Source organism: Oryctolagus cuniculus, chromosome 13 (genome assembly GCF_964237555.1).
Source record: "Oryctolagus cuniculus chromosome 13, mOryCun1.1, whole genome shotgun sequence".
NCBI lineage: Eukaryota > Metazoa > Chordata > Mammalia > Lagomorpha > Leporidae > Oryctolagus > Oryctolagus cuniculus.
In genome coordinates this window covers 9,759,504-9,785,524 of record NC_091444.1, presented here as the reverse complement: position 1 = coordinate 9,785,524, position 26,021 = coordinate 9,759,504, and the positions used below count along the sequence as shown (strand labels likewise).

Sequence of the window (26,021 nt, the reverse complement as noted above, 5' to 3'; positions counted from 1 at the left end):
CACACCCCAGGAGCCACAATGGCCTGCCTGAAGCCAGGAGCCTTCTCTGGGAGCCCCATGTGGGTGGCAGGAGCCCAAGCACTGGGGCTGTTCTACTGCTTTTCCCAGAGCATCAGCAGGGAGTTGGATTGAAGTAGACCAGCCAGGATGCGAACTGGCACCCACAAGGGCTGCTGTTGTTCTAGGTGGAGCCTTTACCTGCTAAGCCACGATGCCAGACCCAAAATCCACATTTCTTGAAAGAAATGAGACAGTTGTTCGATGTGCATAGAGTTTATTTGGTACACCTATTAAACTCTACAATAATGAACCAACCAGAAACAGTTCATGTAGTGTCCACCTGTGTTCCAGGTCAAAAATGATGTACAAGTTGAGTGTCCCTAATCCAAAAATCTGATATGCTCCAAAGTCCAAAACTTTTTAGGTTCTGATGTGATGCCACAAGTGGAAAATTCAACTCCTATGACAGGTTACAGCGAAAACACAGCACAGTAAAAATACTGTACAAGATCACCTTTAGGCTGTGTGTATAAGGAACATGGGAAATATCCTCAAGGTACTTCACTGTGTGTACGCATTCTGAAATCTGAAACACTTTTGGTTCCAAGATTTGTTCGGATGAGGGACAGTAGCATATTGTGCAAAGCTGGGAAGGAGACAAAGTGAAGATTTCACAGTATCGGTGAAAACTTTTACCATGAAATAAACCTAACATGTTAGTATATTCATCCATTTCCCATCAGAGAACAGCCAGTTGCATTGCTAGGTGTACTATTTACAGTGAAACCTTGGAAGACTGGACAAAGCATCAATTACTAACAGACCTAGGAAACCCACATCCCATCCCACCTTGCCCTTTCAAGGTCTTTCTTGGAAATAACTTGTTGTAAATCAAGCTTACTATGTACCTTTAAGCACCAGCTTAACAATTCTTTCAGTTTTATAAAATATTTCTGCTTTGAAAGGCAAAGTGAATGTAAAAATGTCAATGTAAATAAACCACTGGCCTGGATACTTTTTATTGCAGAAGTCTCAATGTTTTACTACTATATCCACTTCCGTGAATGAATTTGCTTTTAGGCTCAGAACAAAGTATTTGCTGTCTTAAAAAAATTACCTTAAAAAATTAGTCTTTGGAATTGTACAATTCTATATTTCATTCAGTGTTAAATATGCAACTTGGTCCTTGGAGGCCATATTATATTCAAAGTCCAGCTTTTCGGTAATTGGTTATACAAAACAATACAAAACCTTGAATGACCACAAAATATTACTGATGTTAACAGTCATGGATGTGTAAAACATCAGTGTATCCAGGGTACCCTGTGTTGGGTAAGTTTAGATTACTAATGTACAATCACTTTTTGAAACTTAAATTTTAACTCACTACATAGATGAAGAGTCTAAAAGACCCTTTGCGTTCCCTACTTCACTATTAAGGCATTACTGTATTAACAGAATCCAAGCAAGGTCACTGGTATGCCTCTGTGGCAGAGCTGGTCGTACTTTAAGGCAGTCAAAAAGTTCATTTATCCCCCCACTTAAGGCTCCTGCACACTTAAATTTATTCCATGCAGACATCATTTTATATAATTTATACATTCACCAAATAGTCAATTATGGAAATCAAAGCTTTTATATAGTTTAGAACTAACAATGCTATCCCTATTTTTTTTTTAAAGATGACTTCACATATCTTTTTGGGGGAATTTCTTCATTATCAGAAGCTGCCAATAAAATACAACTCAGAAATCTTATAAAAGTTCTGTCTTGACACATGATATCAAATACATAGTCTATATTTAGCATTGTAAACATTTTATCACTATCCATTAAGTGTATTAATATTTCTAATTTAGCTGTGTATGAATTCTAAACAGTTTACATTGCAAATAAAGCCTAAAATTTTGTACTGATACAGTATTCTATAAATTGTGTATGCTTTTAATCTCATTCACTACCCTTAATCCAAGTGTTCATTAAGAGAAACCAGCAGAAATGTATGTCATTACTATCTCCTTAGTTCATACAAATTCTAACAATTTCTAGAAGTACAGAAACAAACATTTTAAAACTAAAAATCACTGTTCATAAAATTTGATACTTTGCAGGGATAAGTAAAATAGAAGCAAAGGGAAATCTCTAAGATCAAACTACCATTTTTATTTTTCTTATATTTACAAATCCATTCTCATTGAAATTAACCACCTTAATTTCAGTAATAGCATTTCCCAATACATTATCTCTAGCTTATGTTCTTAATCTTGGCATTTTCAGGGTTTAGGAATATGTGCCATTTATTATAATTTTATTCAAACAGTATGCTTTAACTATATTAGTTTTCTACATGAAAAATATTACCTTAGAATTCCCTTTTAAATTTCACAATTATTTTTCAAAAACAAATTTAGCAAATAAAAATATGGAATGTGAATACAAATTAATTATGCTATAAGCTGTGTGTGTATATATATGCTCAGTGAAATACTAAATCAAATTTTGTGTGGCTTAAATTATCAAAATATGAACACTATAAGTTACTTTCTGAAAAAGTTATCAATTTTCTCTTCAATGAGACTAGGTACATTTAAAAGCTGAACAACTGATCTTATTGTAAGGCCTCAAAATTTCTGCAAACATCTCATATAAAAAGGATGAAATGTAATGTATTCTTCAGGGAGAATTCATCCATCCCTTTATTGCTGTAAGATGCCAGCCTATCACTAATTTGAAAAATGACCTTAAATCTGTGTCAAACAAAAACTAGGAAAGTTTCATTCCAAACCTAAGTGTGGGTGACTTTGTCATTCATTTTATTATGCAGATAGATCAAGACTAGAAAAAGGACAAAAATGTCAGAAGGAATCTTAGGAGAACAAGAGGTATGATTCTTTCACAAAAGAAGAGATCAAGGAACAGATACCAGGGGACTACTAGAATCTGTACAGAGAATACTAATTTCCTAGCTTCACTTTTCATTTGCCCTAATTCTTCCTTGTACATGTTTAGGCACATGACAGTTTTTCAGAGGGTATATTAACAAGATATCTACAATCTGGAGTATAAAAGACTAAAAAATTTTTCATTTTTAACCACTTACTTACAAGGGCATCACTTATGAAGAAATGGTAACTTTACATTAAGTCCAACAAGAGATTACAATGATACAGCCTTTAATTACTGCTTAGATGTAGTTTTACTGTATTTCTAAAGTTGCTTCTCACTTATCTGTCAGACTTTTGGATTTATTCAGGAATTCTGTCTTTCCAAATTATGTTTTTGCAAAACCTTGGAAATGAGAAAAAAACCTGAGAAATGGTTTAAGATTTACTTTGTAATGAGATTTTCTAGGTCTGTCCAAGAAGTTAGACCTAGGATATATTTCTTCTCTTTATTGGAGAATAGTCACTTTTCATTCAGTACCTTAACTCTGAAAATTTTTCTCTTCTACATTCTTCCGTTCTGAACAGAAATGTCTGAAAGAATTATTAGGCCTATTAAACTATTTTTCTATTATATTTGATCTTTCAAAACATAGCCTTTAAGAATGCTTTTAATTTAAAAAGTTCTAACTTGTAAGCCTTCTTAATTTTAGTTTTTATACAAATATTAAATCGCTACTTCTATGATCCAAATGTCAGGTATGTTAGTTTTTGAAGATAGTAAACAGTCACGTAGGTTAAACTGGTCATCCACAACCACACAGTAAGAGAAAGCAAAAGCAGTTCCAAAGGAGTAATACTAAATTTCATCCACTAGCATACTGCCTCAGTAACATTCTCGTGAAACCGTTCCTGAACTAAATAATCTAACAGTCCTAGTAAATGGAATTTACAACAAATTTCAACTATTAAGAAAGGGTGGGATTACAACTATATGGTGGGCATATTTACATACTACCTAGGAAATAAAGTTTTTCTTGGGATTGTTTTTAAAAGCAATATTTCTCCAAGTATCAATTTACCAGTAATTATAAAAGTAATTTAGAAAGTAAGACATTTATCACTCAAGTACAGTCTATTCATAATGAGGTAATGTTTTTGTTTTTTTCTTCTATAAAGACTATGTTATATAGCAACACAGGTTATATTAAAACAATACTAATTGTACTTGAGGATTATAATGGATTACAAAATTATATATGTTCACAATCTGTTTTTCTATTCCCAAAGCAATTCCTAATGTCTAAATAAGATAAAAGCCTCGAATAATTCCTGTGCTTCTAAGTCAGTGTGTTCTCATTTTGTTGGAATGAATACTGGAATGGGAATGAAAAGACCAAGATTTCTGAGTCACAGGGCTCCAAAATCATACCGCTTTGGACCTCAGACCTGTAACTAAAATCAGAAAGTTAGCTTTCAAAGATTTCTTTCAACTCTAGTTCCATGATTTGTACATAAAGTTACTTTCTATGATAGTCTCTTGTAATTTTCCTTTTGTTCTTCAATCTTATCCTAATTTATTTAATCAGACCTACGTAAATACTTCTAAAAGGTAATAGCTAATCCCTGATGGATTTAATATTAGTGCCTAGATACACTGTATTTGTCTACAAGCACTATGAAAATAGTCTATAACTGAAGCAAACAGACTTATAAATTTTCTCTTCAATATTTCTATTAGTAATAAAAAGTTAGGACAAAATTTTTTAATTCAGAAAAATCTTGGTTTTCAAGAATTTGAGAGCTATTAGATAATTCTATTGGGTTTTTCATATTTAGTCTGAACACAATATTTTCACTTAGCAAAAGTAGCTAACATGAAACTCCATGACTGACACAAGGTTACAACCAGAAGAAAACCAAAAGCAATGCATGTTTGTGTGTGAGTGTCTGTGTCACTGGCTCTGCTGACCAAAAATACCTCGAGGTTACTCACAAACTCAAACTGTTGCCAGCAGTTGCCTTAAAGGAATGGCTACATATCAAGGCCATCATTAATGTGTCAAACACATTGAAAGGACAATTTTCTTTTTTCCTGAGCCCAAATTACCCATGAAACAGAAGAAAATATGTACATAAATTCTCACTCTTGTGTCCCTTTCCCAAAACATAAAACCTTAACCCTCAAGCACATAAAAGGCTGTCATTTACCAGAGTTTGACTTAAATCTTAATATTTATGTTATGAACTATTTCATATACATGATAAAATTATGAGGAAAGATATTAACATTTCAACAGACAGCTTTAATGTTGTCTCTCCCAGTGAAAGGATACTTATTCAGGAAAATAATGCATTTAGTGTAAAGAAATGCATGTTTCACACACACACACACACACAAATCCTAAAGACTAGTTGGTAATAGGCCACTCAAAAATGGCCTTTCAAACATCAAAAAAAGAATGTTTTTCCACAAAATGAATAATGGACAAAGACACAGGCAGCTGTTGACATGTTTACAATTAGAAACTATCACAACCAGGGTCGGCACTGTGGTAATAACAAGTTAAGTCGCTGCCTGCGATGTAGGCATCCCATATGGGCACAGTTTGGGCCCTGGCTGCTCTGCTTCTGATCCAGCTCCCTGCTAATGCGCCTGGGAAAGCAGCAGCAGGTGGCCCAAGGACCCCTGCACCCATGTGCAAGATCTGGATGAAGCTTCTGGCTCCCGACTTTGGCCTGACCCAGGCCTGGCTGTTGCAGACATCTGGGGAGTGATGTAGTGGAGGGAAGAGCTCTGTCTCTGACTTTCAAATAAATAAATCTTTTTTAAAAAAAATCAAAACCCATTTTCAATTGAATAAAAATATAGTTAACAGTAAAACAATTATTATTTTAAGAGGAAGGAAAAAACTAATCTGGTTTAAGATTTGAACTTATACTTTCAAGATTAATAGAGAAACTTAAAAAATGTTATTTTCATTCATATACAAAAGTTACATGTTATTATGTTGCTATAAATCAGGAAATCACTCTGAAGTCAAAATCCTCACAGAAAATAAAATACAGCAAAACAAAACAACAAACAAGCCAAATAGAATTCCTCAGCCAATACAAACTTCTAAGGGGTTTCCGTATGTTTCTGGTTAATGGTAACAGACTCTCAAGTACAAACAGAATATCAGAAATAAAATATCTTGTAAATTGAATAAGAAAGCTGATACTTGTTGTGATCTTAGAAAACGGAAAGGAATTTGCAAAACTCATTTATAATCGAATCAAATACATCCCCCCCCCCCAGTATAAAAGTTTACAGAAGAATCTCATATTCCATCACAGTTACGTGGTCTAGTGCATTTCAGAGTATCTGGACATTATCAAAGCTATCCTTTCCCAAGGGAAATATTTTAGAAAACGTTAAGTACTTCTCAAACGAGTGACATGATGTAGAACTACTTAAACTTCTGCACATATTATTCATGGAAGCAGAACTGACGGACTGTTTCACATGGCCTATTAACAAGAAGTTCTCTGTTAGAGGAAGCTACAGTATCCTGAAGCTGCTTCCCAAGAGCTAGGCTAGTGATGAACATGGGGCTCATCTCTCATTTCCTTCTTCTGGGTAAGGTATGTTTCCATTGTGCACATACTGCAGCATCATCCTTCACTGCATTGACATCAGGTGGGAAGTCACTGTGTCTGTAGTGAGATCACGGATGCCAGTGGACCTCTCAGATCATGCTGCTACTTGTGATTAAATCACATCTAACGTGAAATTTCGGATTACATCCAGAGCACCAGTATCAAAGCCACACATGTCCAACATGCCTCTGTCATCTGGGTCTGCAACGGTAAAGCCATTTGATGTCATTCCACAAACTATCAGTTTAGCTGGAATATCCATTTTCTGGAGGAAAAGGTCAAAATGCATAATTAAGAGATTATAAGGAAAAGCGAAAACCACAACAAAAACATTTTAAAATCTCTTCACTACACCCTGTTATTATGAAGTCAGTTTCTTTTTTAATCTATATTTTAGGGTCAGACTGTGAACTTCAGAAGAGTAGAAAATAAGATTATGCAAAGAACCTGCCTGAAATTGCTACTTGTTCTTTATTTTAACTTGTATGGGCTTCAGAGTAGATTTCTGAGCAGTCTAGGGACTTTGTAATTATGAAGCATGTCAGGACATTCAAGAGTGCCAGACATCTTTTAATCAGCTTATCAATTGCTGGGGAAATGTTTGAGTACAAATACATGTAAGGAAGCATTTCTGAGATTATCAATGTTTGGTTTACAACTTTGGTGTGTACCATCAACTTGTTCTCTACAGCTAAGATTCAAGTAACTGAATCTTTGAGACAAAACCACCACTGAATGTACACACTTAGTGAACTCTTTAAATAATTGGTGTTAATTGTTTTAACAACCCCAAAACTAAGTGCTGCTACCTACTGTGACTTCTATCTAAGGATCCTCTGTCACCTGAAGTTCTGAGAATTACACATGCATCACAGTCAGCAGGAGGAGCTTGTGAGGACTGGTGCCGGCCAGCATTCGGTTCAGCAGGTGTCTAACAGGGCTCAGTAAGTTACAATTCGAATAGGTCCATGTGATGCTAAGGCTGCTAGCAGGGAAACCAAACTCTGAAGACCACTGTTCTTCATTGACAAATTCTATTTCTACTTCTAGTCACTTCAGCCACATTTTGAGTGCTCAATAGCCCCATGTTACTAGTGGCTAACATAGGGGAGCGAAAAGTTACAGAACATTATGTCATTTATAAAGAGCAATTGGAAGGCCCTGACTCCAACACAGATACGTGCAGAAAACTTAAGACATACTTTTGCTTTAAATTTATGTAATCCTTTAGCAAAATTCACAAATGCTACTTAATTTTTCTGGGAGCACAATGATTTATTTTTAAAAATTTTATAGCTAAGGTAAAGTATTTTAGTTATCCCAAAAATATTGTTTGCAAAAAATGTTCTCGGTAATGTTTAATATTGGAACTTATTAAAATTAAAATATGTGTAGTCCATTTTTTTCTTATTTCAAGTACTGCTGAATCCATATCTGACATCGGATTCCTATCATCGAGGTGCTGGATGACCTTTAGTAACATATTTTGAAAAACATAGTGAAAGGAAATGGGGTATCATTTAGGGAGAAACAGTAATAGAATTTGTTCTACCTTTCGATATTCCCTCAGAGCAACAGCAGGACGGACACCCCCAGCATAGGTCTCATTCCCAGTGAGCACCAGGAAGACATCTGCAGCCGTGTTTGTCCTCTGAGCCCAGATCATTGGAGAGGAGCAGTTAGTCCCACCTGCTGGGATCTAATTCAGAACACTGATAAGAATAAAGCTGCTCTAGTGCCCACAATGACATGTCTGCACTAACTAAATATTTTAAACACTAGTTTAGAATCACTATATGGCCTTCCCAAAGCCTGTATATATTTTTGATTTTGTCTTTCTCATGGGAAAAATCCAGATACAATCTGTTCTTATAAATTATCACACATGACATCAATATAAAGCTATTACACAATGCATGCTAAGTAAACTTAACAAAAGTTTCTTACCTGATTCATAGACATTAAAACCTGTTGTAAAGTCATATCTGTAGTCAACGGACATGGTACCATTTCATCTGAAAAAGCAACTACATAGGAATCTTTTTCTGTGTGTGTGACAACCTGAAAAATTCAATGGTAGTAATGATTAGCAAATTTTGGAGAAAATATATACCTTGAAGTTTATACAACTTCATCTTTAAAAGACAAACTCTGATGCTTACTTTACTTCCAAACTTTTATTACTGTTGTAGAACTATACCATAATAGTAACATAGTTTTCAAAGTACTTTCCACTAATTATTAAAAGAAACTGGCTTTACAATAATCCTCTGAAGCGAATTATACAAGGGTTTTCAAAGTTCATAGAAAAATGCCTATCATGAAAAAGTAAATGGACTTCAAAATTTTTTGCACCAAAATAAACTCATCTTTTCCACAAAGTTTTTACAGTACCTTTGCTTATTCTTTTGTTACGTTAGACAAACTACAGGAAAGGTGCGCTCGTCTATGGTTCATGTGATCACTATTCAGTGACAGGCTAGAACTGAAGTTTTAAGACTCTTAGTATTTCCCTGATCTTTTAACATTATTTTAAAATATTCTAAACATTATCAATTTACTGAAAAAAGGATTAATCTTTTAAAAATATATATATATATATATATATATAGAGAGAGAGAGAGAGAGAGAGAGAGAGAGACAGGCAGAGTGGACAGTGAGAGAGAGAGACAGAGAGAAAAGTCTTCCTTTTGCCTTTGGTTCACCCTCCAATGGCCGCCGTGGCCGGCGCACCGCGCCGATCCGAAGGCAGGAGCCAGGTGCTTATCCTGGTCTCCCATGGGATGCAGGGCCCAAGGACCTGGGCCATCCTCCACTGCACTCCCTGGCCACAGCAGAGAGCTGGCCTGGAAGAGGTTAAAATTTTCTCTTTATGTTGACTTGAAAGAAGCAGAGATCTTCCATCCACTGATTTTCTTCCCAAAAGCCTGAACAGATGGGGCTGGCTGGGCCAGGAAAAAGCTAGGAGCCCAGAACTCAACCTGGGTTTCCCATGTGGGTGGCAGAGACCAGAGTACTGGGCCATCACCTGCTGCCTCCCAGGGTGCACATCAGCAGGAAATTGGAATTTGGAATCCAGAGTCAAGTTGGGACTGGAATCCAGCACGCTGATGTGGGATGTAGGTATCTCAAGTGGTTCTTAACCACTGCATGCACCAAATGCCTGCCTCTTAATATTTAATCTTATCTTATAAACATTAACATTTCTATTGTGACTGTTCCTTAAGTATGCAATTGCAATATACTTAAGTTTGGTTTACAAAAATTATCTTTAGATATAAAATAAAGCGACAAATAATTTGAAAAGACAAACAAATAAAAGCATAATTCTTGATCATATCTAACTTTATAGTTTCACTCCGAAGTAAAGGTATTTCAGAAGGGCAAAATGCCAGATTGTCTTAGGTGTTCTCACCATGCACATTGCCGCAGCAACTGTACTTGCATTGAGTATACCACCCAATACTCTTTGGTTCATAGACGCACTAACATCAACAGCCAGCAAGAAACGCTTTCCAGTTGGCTCAACTGTCTAAGGAAAGAAAAATCATCAAAAGCAATCAGAAATTATAAGTAAATTTCTTACAAATAAATAATTATTTATCTCAAATATACACAAACATTGCCTAAACACTAGCAACAGCCAGGCCTGGGCAAAACCAAAGCCAGGAGCGAGGAATTACATCAGGGTATCCTCTGTGGATGGCAGGGGCCCAAGAACTTGAGCCATCCTCTGCTGCTTTCTCAGGCACACCAGCAGGGAGCTGCGTCAGAAGCTGAGCAGCCAGGACTCAAACCCATATCCCAATGTGGATAACATCATTGCAAGAGGTAGTTTAATTGTCTATGCCATAAAGCCAGCCCCTAAATGGGAATTTCTATCCCAAACATTTTGAGCTAAAATGTAACTTCTGATTTCCACTTTCCCCTAGCTTCTGGCACCTTCTAGTCTACTTCTGTCTTCATTTATTTGCTTATCCTGGATATTTCGTCTATGGATTCAGAAAATTCTTGTCCTTTTCTGTACATTTCGTTTAGTGTTTTCAAGGTTTATCACACTCCGTTCATTTGTAAGGCTGAATAATGATTCCACTATATGTGTGTGTATATATCATGTAGTTTATTCATCTGTTGATGGATAATTGGTTGCTTGTACCTGTGGATTATTGTGACTGATGCTATAAACATTGGTGTACAAGTATCCGAGTACTGATTTTCAATTCCTTTGGGTATATTCACAGAACTGCTACACTGTACTTTCTGAGCACAATTTTACATTCCTTCTAGCAACTAGGTCCTAATTTTTCCACCTTCTTCCCAACATTTGCTATTTTCTTTTCTTTTTGGTAGTAGGCATCCAGTTAGTTGTAAAGTGGTATCTCCCTGTGGTTTTGATTTGCATTTCCCTGATAAGTAATACTGCTGAACATCTTTTCATGTGCTTATTGGTCATTTGTCATTGGAAAAATTTCTGTCAAAGTACTTGGCTCATTTTTAAACTGCACTGATCATATTTTTGCTACTGAATTCTAACAGCTGTTTGTATATCTTCTGGATGCTAAATGTTTATCAGACATAATCTGCAAATGTTTTCTTCCATCTTGGTTATGTTTTCACTCTTGATAGTATCCTTTGGTGTACAAGTTTTTAATTTTGATGTTCAACTTCTCTATTTTTGTTGTTACTACATGTGCTTTTGGGATTCACAGTTTTAGCTTTTAAATTTAAGTCACTGACCCATTATGAACTAGTTTTTGTATAAAGCAAAATGTAATGGTCTAACTTCGATTTTCTATGAGTGGATATGCAGTTTTCCCAGCACTACTTGTTGAAGACTATCTACTTTGTCCATTTAATTGTCTTGGTACTCCTGTTAAAATCAACGGCCCATACATTAAGAGTTTATTTTTGGATGCTTTTGTTTTATTTTATTTGTCTGTATGTCTACCCCTGAGTCAGTACCACACAGTTTTCATTAATACAGCACTGTAATAAGTTTTGAAATCCAAAAGCATTGAGTTCTCCAACTTTTTCTCCAAGATTTTGGCCATTCGAGGTCACCAGAGAAATTTCTTGTGAATTGTAGAATGGGTTTTCCTATTTCTTCTAAAATATGCCATTGAGACTTTAAAAAGCGATTATGTTGAATCTGTGTACACTGAATGAAGTGTTGTAATTTTAACATCGTTAAGTCTTCCAAACAAGGAACATGGATGTCTTTCTACTTACTTGTCTTCTTTACTATTTAATATATAATCCTTGCATCTCCTTACGACTATTTGTTATTGTTTTTGATGCTACTATAAGTTGAAGTTTTCTTAATTTCTTTCTTGGGATCTTCATTGCTGGTACACAGAAATACAACTGGTTTTCATGTGTTGATCTGATACCCTTCAACTTTGTTGAATTTGTTAACTCTAATAGTTTTCATAGTGGATTCTTTGGGGTTTTCTCCAAATAAAATCATGCTATCAGTGGATGGCAGTAAATTTGTCTTCCTTTCCAACCGGGATGTCTTTTATTCATTCTTTTTCTTGTCTAATTACTAGAACTTCCATTTCCACATGGAATCGAGTGGCAAGAATGGACAACTGGTCCCGATCCTGATGTTAGGGGAAAAGCTTTCAATTTTCCATCATTGTGGAATATGATACTGGTGACAGATCTGTTTTTAACTTTATGGCCTTTATCATATAGAGAACGTCACTTTTACTCCTAGTTTACCAAGTGCTTTTATTTAAACCAGAAGAGTCTTGACATTTTCTTATATTGGACCAACCTTGTAGGCTAGAGGTAAGTATTATTTGGTCTTGCTGTATAATCTTTTTAATTTGCTGCTGAATTTGGTTGTTAATATTTTGTTATATTTCAAAAAATTTTTAAACTAATAATTTTAACTTATAGCTCTGACTTTGAATTTTCATTTTTAAAAAAATTACTTCCTATTAGGACTTTGAGATACATTTATCAATTAAGGAGGAAATAAAAAAAAGAGGACAAAGGACCAATATCAAATACCCCATAGGAACACAAATTTTCAAACTTAAATTTTTAAAAATGACTGATCAAAATAATCTTAGGAAAACCTGTTATTATTACTCATAAACTTTCAGTGTGAATTATACAACTACCCTCACACGAACTAAGGAAAAAGAAATGACTATCTAATAAAAATAAGTTAAGCTATTAAAACTACCTTTTAGGTATGTTTTCACAAAAGATGCTAAGCCCCAAGTCATTTGGTTTAAAGCAAAAATCATACCATTACCTTAAATGTTTTATAAAAAGCAGCATCCAATGCTTTCAAAATTTCTTCATCAGGTTGCCACTTCAGTTTTCCTCTGAGGCCATGACCTGTTTTGTAAGTTTCTAAAGCAATTAAAATATGAAGTGGATGTATACGAGCCTAGAAACAAGACACAGACAGAAAGTATGTGCCAATTTCAAGAAAAAAATAGTAATTATGTGTCTTAGATTTTTATGCTACTGCAGCTAATACATTTCATAAAGAAAAGAAAAAGGAGGATATATCCTTAGATTTAAGTCAAATGCTGTGTGGTATGACAAATCTCAGGACATATTAAAACATACATTGACCGCATTTCTAAAATTTAGGAGCCACCTGTTTTAGTGAGTAGTAGCTAAAAAAGGCCAGTGACAATGCTTACCTTTTTTAAAAGTTTTTCATTACACAGTTTTTCACAAACTAAAGATACTTCTGAATTTCCTGGCTCAAGCACTGAGTTAGCAGTCATCTTTCCTAGATTTCTTAGTAATGCAGTAAGAGGCATTTCTTGTAACAAAGCCTTCCATACCTTTTATAACAGACAGAAATGACAAATTAGGGGGAGATGAATCAGTGTTTTTAACACAGCTACATCAATAATATTCAGAATATTTTGCTGAAGTCTTTCATTTGGGATTCACAGTATTTTCAAAATGAAAGTTTTTCTTAATTGAAAAAAGTTTATCAAATAAGCTAATTTACTGTCTACTAGAATAAGGAGGTGAAGTACATTTTATAATAGAACTGCATGGATTTTTTTTTAAATCAGCAAGGCAATACATTTTCTGGAGTCGACCTAATACTTATCAAATGCCAACTAAATTTCGGTGTCATGTTAGGTGTTCAAAATAAACATGAATTTTAGGGTCTATTCTAATTTCTTTTTTTCAGGAATAGTTATCCAAAGTTCGTCCTTTTAACATGTACCATAGCAGACTGTAATTTACTCACCTCTTTAGACTTCAAGTGATTGGTCAGAAGATGCTCCCTAACTAACCTGTGTTCTTCTATCAGATGAATGACTTCCAGTTCATCTTTTGTGCGCTTCACTTTCTCTACAGCCTCCAGATACTTTAATAATTTTTCAGACTCCACAGAAAGTGCTTTTTCTTTGTATAATTCATGGACCTCTTTCCAGCCTTTTGTAATGTATTTGGTCACAATGGCAAGTCCTTTAACAAGATAAAGAATTGAAAAGGCAAGTAGGATTACCAAGTAAAAAAATAGAATGTATTTTCTGAGAATACATTATATGATAGGCTTAAGTAGACAGACAGGAGTTATATACAGGAGCTAAATCCCTTAAACTGGGATTCTGTTTTCTGTGATACAATGAACACACTTAAGCAAACAGAGTGAATTAATTTTGGTCATCTTTAGGGGAAACTAAAGCTCCTAATATTTTAAGTAATATTATTTAAAAGACTTCTTGAAATGCCAACATTAGAAACTGTGGCTGACAGTGCCTATCTCTCAGGTCCACAATCTCAGAACAACTGAAAAGCGTACAGATCTGTCTCAATAAATCTTGTATTGACTTGGCCATCTTTGCTGTTGAACAAATATGCATTTATGAATAACAGAGATAAGTGGAATTGGACAAGTTGGTAGGTCTTTTAAAATTGTTTTTTAATAGCTGAAAAAGTACTACAGGCCAATTTTTTTTTAGAGATTTATTTATTCATTTATTTTAAAACTAGAATTAGAGAGGGAGGAGGAGGAGGAGGGAGGGAGAAGAGAGAATTAAAGAAATTGATCTTCCATCTGCAGATTCCCTCCTCAGGTGGCCACTCCCCAAGGGGCTGAAGCCATGAGCTCCATCTGTATCTTCCACATGAATGGCAGAGGCCACCTTTTGATGCTTTTCCCAGGCCATTTAGCAGGGAGCTGAGCAGCTGGGGCAGGAATCAGTACCCATATGGGATGCCAGCGCTCAGAGCTACAGCTTTACCCACTATGCCACAAAGCTGGTCACATGGGCAAGTGTTTTTAAAAAGGGAAAATAATTTGTTCATTCACTCTATTATTTCTTTTAACAGAACAGCTCTGGGTTGGGGATAGGAATATTTGGGTTCTACTCTAACTCTGCCAATAAATGGCAGTTTTTCCATGTCTTAGTTTTCACTTTTGAAAAAGAGAGGAATTACATTATCAAGTCCAAACATGCATCACGGCAGAGCAAGTAAAATAAAGAAATCAAACGGCCTGTGATGTCACAGCCTGAGGTCTGTGGTAAACTAAACGCAGTATTTACTGACAAGTATTTGAGTCAAGCGAAGTGGGAACAGATATTTCTATGACATCTTCTAATTTTTAAAAATATCAAAGAATCCATCCCTTATTCCATTCCCAATATTGTGTAGGTCAAAATGAAACACATTTCTGAGCCTATCTACTAATTTTGAACACTAATAGCTTGTTCTAAAGTTAATAATAATATGGAGGAACTTCTAACATATTGTGACTTTTGTTATTTTCCAGAGTTTGGTACTAAAGGTTCAGTGTTTTATATCTACTGAAGATACAAATTCCTTAAAGCAGTCTTATGCTACCCAGCTCTACAGCTGTGCTACCACACAGTAGGTGCACAACAGATACCCGATTAATTGAATCATACTTTGATGTTATAAATACATATTTAAGTTATAGCATTAAAACACTACTTCCATAGTTTAGTTTATTTCAAAATTGTTTTCTGAGAAGCGGAGGCATCCTTCTAGGTCCAACAGGATACAATTATTAACAACATTTCAAGTAAGAGTTTTGTTCTCAATAATTCAAGAATTCAAATTGTTACGCCATTAGGTTGAAAAAGGCCCTTTCTAGGAGCCAGCGCCGTGGCTACTATGTAGGTAGCCCAGAGGAGGGCCAGTGTGTATCCTGGCTGCGCTATTTCTGATCAAGCTTCCCGCTAATGCACCTGAGAAGGCAGCAGTGATGGCTCAAGTAGTGGGCCCCTGCCACACATGTGGAAGACCTGGAGAGAGTTCCAGGCTCCTGGTTTAGGCCTGGCCCAGCCCTGGCTATGGTGGCCACTGGGGGAGTGAATCGGGGGATTTAAGATCTCTCTCTCTGTCTCTTTCTCTCTCTCTGCCTTTCCAATAAATAAAATAAAATAAAAAAAGAGAAAAAGGCCATTAAATCTAACATAAAACTAAGAAGTTTATGAAGACACAGGTGAGCTCAATCACATTAAAGTCCCAAACGTTGGGGCAACCAGAGTGGTGCAGTCAGTTACAGCCTCCTGTAACAGCAGCATCTCGTGAGTGCTGCTTCAATCCTGAATGCTCCACTCTGACAGCTCCCTGCGAATGGCCCAGGAAAGCAGCTGGAGATGGCCTAAGTACTTGGGGCCCCTGCCACCCATGGGGGAGACCTGAATGAAGCCTGTGGCTCTTGGGTCGGGCCTGGCCCAGCTCTAGCCATTGTGGTCATATGGGAGTGAACTAGTCGATGGAATATCTCTGTTTCTCCCCCTCTCTCTGTTAACTCTGCCTTTCAAATAAATAAATAAATCTTAAAAAAAAAATTCTCAACTTCAACCTACTGTAAACACCTCCAGGCATTCGAAAAAAAGTACATGACCAAAAAGTGGGGGGAAATGCACATCATGTACATAAAAAATGATTAAGCTCTATATTTAATAAATGTATAAAGTATTTAATAGATGGTTACTATTATCAGTATTAAAAATAGTAACTAAACACACAAAAGGACCATGATAGAATAACATAATCCATACACACAAAAATATAAAATACTCTTAGTAAGCACATAAGGAGATGTGCTGTGGCCCAAAAATGTAAATTCAAAGAACAAGACAGGGTTTTTCATCTAGCCTACTGGCAAATATTAAAAAAACAAACAAACAGAAAGTTTAAATGTGGACAAACTGGCCACTCTGACCTTACTTTAAAAAAAAAAAAAAAGATTTATTCTTGGGGCTAGCACTGTGGCTTAGCGGGCTAAGTCTCTGCCTGTGGTGCTGCCATCCCATTTGGGCACGGTTCATGTCCCAGCTGCTCCTCTTCTAATCCAGCTCTCTGCTTATGGCCTGGGAAAGCAGTGAAAGATGGCTGAAGTCCCTGGACCCCTGCACCCTCGTCGGAGAACTGGAGGAAGCGCCTGGCTCCAGATTGCCTCAGCTCTGGTCACTGCAGCCATTTGGGGAGTCAATCAGTAGATGAACACCTTTTCTTTTGTCTCCTGTTCTCTATAACTCGATTTCTCAAATAAGTAAATAAAATCTTTAAAAGATTTATTTTTATTATTTGAAAAGCAGAGTTACAGAGAAAGGAGGAAAGACAGAGAGACCGTCCATCCTCTGGTTCACTCCCCATATGGCCACTTTGGCAGGGGCTGGGCCAGGCCAAAGCCAGCATCCTAGAGCCTCCTCGGGGTCTTCCCTGTCAGTGCAAAGGCCCAAGTCTGCTGCTTTCCCGGGCACCTTAGAAGAGAGCTGGATAGGAAGCAGGGCAGCCAGGACTCAAACCGGCACCTGTGCGGGAAGCCGGTGTTGCAGCCAGAGGGCTAACCTGCTACACCACAATGCTGGTTTAACCGGTATAAAAATACTTACCCCATGCAAGTTTGTTCACTGCAGTGTTTTTGACAGTATAAACAACTAGAAGCTTAACTCATTAATAAGAGACTAGCTAAGTAAGTTATGGTATATTCACACAATATATAACTGTTTCTACTGACCTGAAAAAATATCAGTAATACACTTAACTGAAACAAGAAGGTTTATTAAAAAAAACTTAGCAAAAAATCTGGAATAATATACGTCATACTTTCTGCACATTTTTTCTGTTATCCAACCATTTTAAAATATGTGATCTCTAACATAAAATCAAAATAAAGCTTTTGCATATATAAATATCTATAAATTTCATTTGGAAAAGGCCCAGAGTCAAAAAATAATAAATTAAGAGATTCTGTGCATAAAGATATCATGATACAATGTATGCAGAGGGAGTAAAACAAGAGTACACATCTACTGCACCCTAGGACTTGGATATGCTAAGCCAGCATTTGAATATACAATACCATATTTCAGTCACAGGAACTTTAAGGGTTTGTTCCCTTTCCCCTTTATAAAAGATGAAGGCACAATGACTCAAAAAGGTTGTTATTTGGCTTTAGGACACAAAGTAATAGTCATATCTAAAATTTGAGTGGCTGTCTTTAGTTCATTCTTCATATTATTCCAGTCCCACAGTTTTTATCTCCCTCCTAAGAAGGACCAATCAATATAGATCCAATTAAGTTCTCAAAAATAGGAATAGAAAAACTGCCCCCAGTTACCATGTCCCCTGGCTGACTGCTTGGAGACAATTAACATCCTGAATTGTTAAGTTCAGCACTATTTCAGGTAGCCTTTAGGTTCCATGGAACATATGTCCTAGGAAGACAGGGAGGGAAAAAATGGTAAGAGGATAGAGCAGTACAGCCTGGCTACCTGCCACCTTTGGGCAAAGAACTGTTCCGCTACAACTTTAATCTTGTCCATGTTGCATTCACAGCCCAGAATCACTTGAGTGAGCATTCTAGTAAGCATGGTGACATTTCCAGATTTAGAATATTAACCCACAAATCTATCATTTGATTCTTGATTATTAATGTCTAGACTGGCTGTTGTTCATGATTCAGCTTGGCTTTAATCATGTTTGAATTAATCAGTGCACAATTTAAGAATGAAAGCCATTTCTAAAACATATTACACAATTATCTGTTATTGGGTACTCGCTGCTCCCCTCTCCCCCGAACACCTTGAACTTACCTTCACTAGAAGGTTTAAGATGCGACAATCGTAAGAGATCTTTGTGAGACCAGCCATTTCTCTGTTTATATTTCGTAACTGCCAGAGCAAGGGCCATGCTGCCTTTCTCATTGTACCAGTCTGCAACTGCCTTCCGCAGAGCACGCCCCCACATGCCACACTTCATGCTTTCCTTTAGATCCTTCTTAAACTGAATAAAAGTAAAGAGATGTGTAGGAACGCGACAAACTTCGGAGACAGCTTTGAACGCCGCTTGCTTGGTGCCTATGTCGGAACACTGCGAACAGATGGCAAGTGCAAAGAGCACGGGCTCCTGCTTTGTGGTTCTGCCTTCTTGACTAAACAGCTTGATTTCCTGTATCACTTCACAGCCTCTGCCATCTTCAATCAATCTGATTAAAGCTTCGGCATTTTCAAGGCCCAACTTCTGTTCTTTGATATAGTAAGTCCCACCTTCAGAACCAAAGCAGAGGAACCGGTGTAGTCTGTTCATGTCAGTGACTTGCCATACACATCCGTCTTCAGAACTGGCTATCTGCTTCTCATTCAGAGGGTGCATTTGGTGTGCAGATGCCTCCATTTCTGCTTGTAGGAAACCTGCCCAAAAAAGCAAAATGTTATTATGACTAGACAGAATACAATTATACAAAGGAAAACAATGTTTATTAATTGTATACTTATTGAAATCTGTTATGGAATCTTTTTTTTTTTTTTTTACAGGCAGAATGGAGAGAGAGAGACAGAGAAAGGTCTTCCTTTGCTGTTGGTTCACCCTCCAATGGCCACCGCGGCCGGCGCGCTGCGGCCAGTGCACCACGCTGATCCAAAGCCAGGAACCAGGTGCTTCTCCTGGTCTCCCATGGGGTGCAGGGCCCAAGCACTTGGGCCATCTTCCACTGCACTCCCAGGCCACAACAGAGAGCTGGCCTGGAAGAGGGACAACCAGGACAGAATCCGGTGCCCCGACCGGGACTAGAACCCGGTGTGCCGGCGCCGCAAGGTGGAGGATTAGCCTAGTGAGCCGCGGCGCCGGCCTGTTATGGAATCTTAAGATTTTACTTGAAGGGCAGAGTTAAGAGAGTGAGAGCAAGAGCAGAACCAAAAGTCAGAGTTAGAGAAACAGAGAGATCTTCCGTCTCCTGGTTCACTCCCCAAATGGCCACAAGGCCAGGGACTGGGCCAGGCTAAAATCAGGAGCCCTGAACTCCATCTGGGTCTCCCACACAGGCGGCAGGATCCCAAGTATTTAGGCCATCTTCTGCTGCTTTTCCCAGGGGCATCAGAAGGAGATTCCTGGATGTCCCTATCCTAACTTAGTATTAACCATTTTTCAGTTTTGTTTTCAAACAAAAAACCTTTGAGAAGACTACCAGTTCCACAAGCGACGGCTCCTTAACTGACAATTCCAGCAAAACGCTTATCTTAGCTCAAGCTTTACACTATGTTTTAAATTTCTAGCCTCTCCCTTAGTTTCCAGAAAAACTCTCTCTGCCTATCCTTCATGAGTTTACTCCAGCGTATTGTTACGCTGTTAGAACACTGAAATCACACTTAATATTAGATTATTTGACCAGACCTGCTTACCTTGCACCAAAGCCACAGGTGGATCTCAAGGTCCCAATGCAAATCTCAAAATCCCAGTCAATTATTTCCCTTCTACTGTTTCCTGTGACCATGCTTAGTTATATCACTGCTGCCTTTGAGAGCAAGAAAACAGCTCTTACTATTAAGTAATTAGTAATATTCAAGGATAGCTAAAGAGCATTAAAGGCGATTTTCTGAACCATTTGCTTACAAATTAGGTACAACTGGTGCCCTTTCCTGAAACACATTTACTTTGAAAATAAGAATCTCAACAACGTGTGATGAAAATACACAGTCATTTAAGTCAAATTCCGTAATCAGAATAAACAAATTATATGCAAATGATGGAAACACAAGCAGGAGAAATGAAAAAGTTAGAAGAAGTAATGAGTACCATGTAAAACTGTCATGTCAAGAAACGGTATCGGTTAAGTTTAGTATTACCTATTCAGATATCTATTGAAGAGCAACTAGTTCAATCAGTTTTCTAAATCTAGGAAGGATGCTCAAGTCAGAGAACTGGTATTAGAAAAGACACCAAAGCTGCTATTGACAAATTAAAAAAATAAACTGGACTTTATCAAATTTGGGTTTCAAAGGATACCACCTAGAAAATAAAATGGTAACTCATTGACTACAGAAAATATCTGCAAATCATATACATGGTAAGAAACATATCTATGGGCCGGCGCCGTGGCTCAATAGGCTAATCCTCCACCTAGCGGCGCCGGCACACCGGGTTCTAGTCCCGGTCGGGGTGCCAGATTCTGTCCCGGTTGCTCCTCTTCCACGCCAGCTCTCTGCTGTGGCCAGGGAGTGCAGTGGAGGATGGCCCAAGTGCTTGGGCCCTGCACCCCATGGGAGACCAGGAGAAGCACCTGGTTCCTGCCTTCAGATCAGCGTGGTGCGCCGGCCGCGGAGGCCATTGGAGGGTGAACCAACGGCAAAGAAAGACCTTTCTCTCTCTCTCTCTCTCTCTCACTGTCCACTCTGCCTGTCCCCCTCCCCAAAAAATTTATGATATATGAACAACACTTATGTGTCAATAATGAAACCAAAAAATTCAATCAAGAAAATAAGCTAAAGACTGAAGCAGGCATTACTCCAAAGAAGACACTGAAACCGGCCAAGACTTTGATCAGGCACCTCTCTACAGGAGATTTCAAGTGACCAAAAATGACGTTAGAGCACTAGTCATCAGGGAAATGCAAATCAACGCCATAAACTTTACATAACTACTACACTGGCTACACTCAGAGTGCTCATGAAGATCTGGGGAAACTAACGCTCATACACCACTGGTGGAACTACAAAATGATGCAGCCACTTTGGAAAACAGTGGGGCTGCTTCCTGAAAAGGTTACAGTTACCAAAGACCCAGGAATTCCACTGCGTACCCAAGAGAAATGAAAACATGTCTGTACAAAAACTCAATGTTATTATTGATACTACTGTAAACTGTCCAAAATTGGAACCAGCCCAAATCTCCATCAACTGAAAATTGGATTTAAAAAATGTGATCTATTCATACAAGACTATTAGGAGAGATTTTCAAAAATTTTGTGGAAAAATGCTAACAAAAATTGTACACAGGATTTCAAAAATTTCTTTGCATTAAAATTGACTCATCTTTTAAACCCATTTTTCCATGAACTTTTTGACGTACCTTTGTGGGGAGCAACTCGGACTAGACTGTTACTGGAATTAAGACTTATTCTATGCATCTGCTCTCCCACAATATGGCGCTGGGAGAGGAGGAAACAGCTTCTACACAGCTGCTTCCAGTTCAACCAATAAACAGCAGGACCTGCTCCTGATTGGAGGAGAGCAGTGTACTCGGCGTGTGGGTAGCAGAGTTGGGATTGGTGGAAGAGGACTATAAAGGAGGAGAGAGACAACATGCACCAGGAACATCTATCTGAAGGAACACCTGAGCAGCCCCCGAGAGAGCCGGCCGGCGGTGTGCCGCTCCCCCGCTGAAGTGGGGAAGGTGGCAGGGGGAACCGCCCTTCCACGGAGGTGGAAGGGATGGTAGCCAACCCGGGAAGAACCAGCAGCAAACCCGGGGAGGGCCGAGCAGACAAAAGAACAGCGCAGGGTCCTGTGTCGTTCCTCCACAAAGAAGGGGAGCGACATAATGGTGCCGTGACTCGGATATGAAGCCTAGGCAGGGCTTAGTGTCGTTCCTCCACGAAGAGGGGGAGCGACATACCTTGTACTTAGCAATAGAAAGTCATGAAGTACTGAAACATGCTACGATATGAACAAATCTTTAAAATATTATGCCAAGTAAAAGAAGCCAGTCACAACAGGCCACAAATTGTATGATTCCATTTATGTGAACATTCCAGGGTAGATGGAGCTATAGAAATAAAAAAACACAGGGCCGGCGCTGTGGCTCAGTCAATGCCCTGGCCTGCAGTGCCGGCATCCCATGTGGGCGCCGGTTCTAGCTGAGGCCCCTCTTGCATTCCAGCTCTCTGCTGTGGCCTGGGATAGCAGAAGACGGCCCAAGTCCTTGGGCCCCTGCACCAGCGTGGGAGACCCAGAAGAAGCTCCTGGCTTAGGATCGGCGCAGCTCTGGCTGTTGTGGCCAAATGGGGAGTGAACCATTGGATGGAAGCCCTCTCTAACTCTTTCAAATAAATAAAATAAATTAAAAAAATAAAGTATATTAGTGGTTGCCTGAGGCTGGGGTTAGAAGTGAAATCTGGGACGTGACTAATGGAAGGGATTTTTGAGAGGTGATGAAAATATTCTGAAATTAGATAGTAGTGATGGTAGCACAACTCTGAATATACTAAAACCTGCATTGGTTACTGTAAAACTGCAAAATTTCATATGTAAATTATATCCTAAAAATGTATTTTAAAATGGAAAAAAAGCTGGCTAGGCATTTGAAAAGTTATTTAAAATAAGCATACTTATGTAACTCTGCTATCTACACCAAGGGTATAGCAGTAATACTGATGAGGCAAACAGGATATTTACTCCTACATTTTTAATATTTGACTTCAGAGATCAATTTGAGATGCACAGACATCCATAGCATTTAATTTCTTCTATCCCCAACTGCCACGGTTTCCCTCAAAGCTTAAGGTCCACTATCTTTGGTTTAGAGGGCAATTGGGCAGGGAGTGGCTCAGAGCAATCCAAACTCATACACATACACACACAATATATATACTCCACCTCTTCGTTTTTGCCTATCCTGGCTAGTGCTCGGAAAACACATCACTCCAAAGAATTTAATATAACTGAAATTGTACCAGGTCTCTATGAATTAAAAATTTGGAGAGAAATTAAAAGATCACAGTGCCATTAAAAGCATGGTCACGGGGCTGGCACTGTAGCATAGCGGGTAAAGCAACCACTTGCAGTGCTGGCATCCCATGTGGACGCCAGTTCAAGTCGCGACTGCTCCACTTCCGATCCTGCTCTCCGCTATGTCCTAGGAAAGCAGGAGGGGATGGCCCAAGTCCTTGGGTCCCTGCACCTGTTTGGGAGACCCGGAAGAGGCTCCTGGCTTTGGATTCAGCGCAGCTCCGGCCGTGGCAGCAATTGGGGAATGAACCAGAGGATGGAAGACCTCTCTCTCTCTCTGCGTAACTCTGCCTTTCAAATAAATAAATCTTAAAGCATGGCCACATTTTAAATTAGTTGTGCATATTTTAGGTATCTCTCATTGCTTTCTTGATTGACTTCAGAAATCCAAGTCAACAAATTTGAGTAGAACACGTGAAGGCATTTCCTTCCGCTTCACGTTCATTAGAACACAGTTAGGATTTCTTACCAGTACTAACAATGTTATTCTAAAGCAGTCCTACATTTTTCTTGAAATCACACATCTGAGTATTTTTTGCATGTTTCTTCATAATCTGTTATATGAAAAATTAGCCAGGAAGTGGTGTTAACATTTTTGTTTCACATTTAATCCAGAGGGCTCGCATAAAAAGCCAGATTTATGGATCATTGAGAAAAATGAGAGGATCCAGCAGTGGTAGGTTCACTGCTGGACAACCAGTCGGCTGCTCCTCTCCGACAGCCGTGCCCATCCTGGTCAGCCAGTTCCTCACCAGGTTTTATCCTGTCATACTTCACTCACTCCACAGACTGCCATCACCAGTCTACTGGGCAGGCATTTACATTTTGGGCCCCAGTTTTTCTAAGATTGCTTTTATTTTATTATCTTGTACTCTTTCATAGATGTAAAAGAGCTTTGACTTTATTTTAAAAGGAATAATAAGCTGCAAACTGAATTGACTTTTTCCAGAGGAGCCTCCTCTGGTTCCCGGGGAGGGCGGGCGGCAGGGCCCACGCACCTGCGCCGTCTCGCACCTGGTCGTCCGGGAGGGTCCTCGGGCTCGCGGGGTGGGCAGGCAGCAGGGGCCCACGCACCTGCGCAGCCTCCCACCTGGTCGTCCGGGAGCGTCCTCCGGCTCCCCGGGGTGGGCGGGCGGCAGGGCCCACGCACCTGTGCCGTCTCGCACCTGGTCGTCCAGGGCATCCTCCGTCTCCCCGGGGTGGGTGGGCGGCAGGCCCCACACACCTGTGCCATCTTGCACCTGGTCGTCCGGGAGGGTCCTCGGGCTCGTGGGGTGGACAGGCAGCAGGGGCCCACGCACCTGTGCCGTCTCGCACCTGGTCGTCCGGGAGCGTTCTCCGGCTCCCCAGGTGGGTGGGCGGGAGGCCCCACGCACCTGTGCCATCTCCCACCTGGTTGTCCGGGAGCGTCCTCCGTCTCCCTGGGGTGGGCGGGCGGCAGGGCCCACGCACCTGCGCCGTCTCGCACCTGGTCGTCCGGGAGCGTCCTCGGGCTCCCCAGGTGGGCGGGGGCAGGCCCCACGCACCTGTGCCGTCTTGCACTGTCATCCGTCCTGCACTGCCTTCCGGGGCGCATTAGCAGGGAGCCGGATGGGGCTCCCACCGGCGCCCGGGCGGGATGCCGGGGTCCCAGGTGGCGGCCACCACGAAGGCCCCAGAGTAGAGTGAGCCGGCCCCTAACGGCTTCTGCTGCAGGTACTCTAACCCTCAGCCAGCTCACTCGCTGCCTGGCGCGTTCCTAGCTCCCAGCCCCCGCCAAGGGCACCTGTTCGAGACGCGAACACCGGGGAGTTTACCTCCGCAGGTCTTTTATTTTTTTTTTTCCTTAAATTTTTTTATTGGTTATCACAGGTTGTGTAACATTTGGATAGACCGGGCTAAAGAGAGATTTCCCTTTTCTAATGTGGGGCATCCAGAGTGGTATGAGGGGCTTGCGCCACATTTCTCAAGACTGCTCACATGCACATCCTGAGAGCCGCGGAGAATTTTTTGCTGGAAGGGTCTTGGAGGCAGGCTTTCTGCACAGGGCCGCGCCGCCCGGGGGCCGGCCCCGCGGGGACAGCTCTGTTAGGGGCGCACTCCCTCGGAGCCGCGCGGGACGACGGCCCTTCCCCGCGGCTTCGCCTCGCCGGGCGTCGCCCCACAGACCCTGCCTCCGAATCCCGGGCAACGCCCGTGCGCGCGGCGGCCGCGGGAGGAGCAGGAGGAGGGCGAACGCGGGCCCGGGTAGCTGCGCCGAGCGACGCGGCCCTGCGGCGACGCCGGGGCCGGACCGCGCGCGGGGTCAGCGCGCGGCGGGCGGCCTCGGGACATCGCGGGACAGACCGCGCCGTGGCCTCACCTGTGACTCTCCGCAGCCGCAGCGCCGCCGGCAGAAGCCCCGCTCAGCGCCAGGAAACAAGCAGCGGCGGCGGCCGGACTGGCGGCCACTGTCCAGGCCCACGGCCGCGGCGGCGTCCAGGTTCAGGTCCCCGGAATGCGCCCCGCCCCCGCGCGGCGAGGACCCCGGATGTTACCGCCT

At 40.1% G+C, this 26,021-nt stretch overlaps 1 protein-coding gene across 2 annotated transcripts; it reads right to left on the bottom strand.

Annotated features, from left to right (window-relative positions):
- Positions 1-257: 257 nt before the first annotated feature.
- Positions 258-25,995, bottom strand: RO60 (Ro60, Y RNA binding protein). 2 transcript variants are annotated; one of them, XM_070054910.1, is made up of 10 exons: positions 25,842-25,980; positions 18,593-19,189; positions 18,118-18,214; positions 13,762-13,982; positions 13,193-13,339; positions 12,793-12,930; positions 9,940-10,056; positions 8,472-8,585; positions 8,077-8,223; positions 258-6,789 (listed from the first exon to the last, which is right to left on the bottom strand). In XM_070054910.1, the coding sequence occupies exons 3-10, from the start codon at positions 18,152-18,154 to the stop codon at positions 6,637-6,639; spliced, it is 1,074 nt and encodes a 357-aa protein (XP_069911011.1). In that variant the 5' UTR covers positions 18,155-18,214; positions 18,593-19,189; positions 25,842-25,980; the 3' UTR covers positions 258-6,636. The 2 variants fall into 2 exon arrangements, with proteins under 2 accessions (XP_069911011.1, XP_002717736.2); XM_002717690.5 differs by lacking the exon at positions 18,118-18,214 and having other exon boundaries at positions 25,842-25,995.
- Between the last annotated feature and the right edge of the window lie 26 nt (positions 25,996-26,021).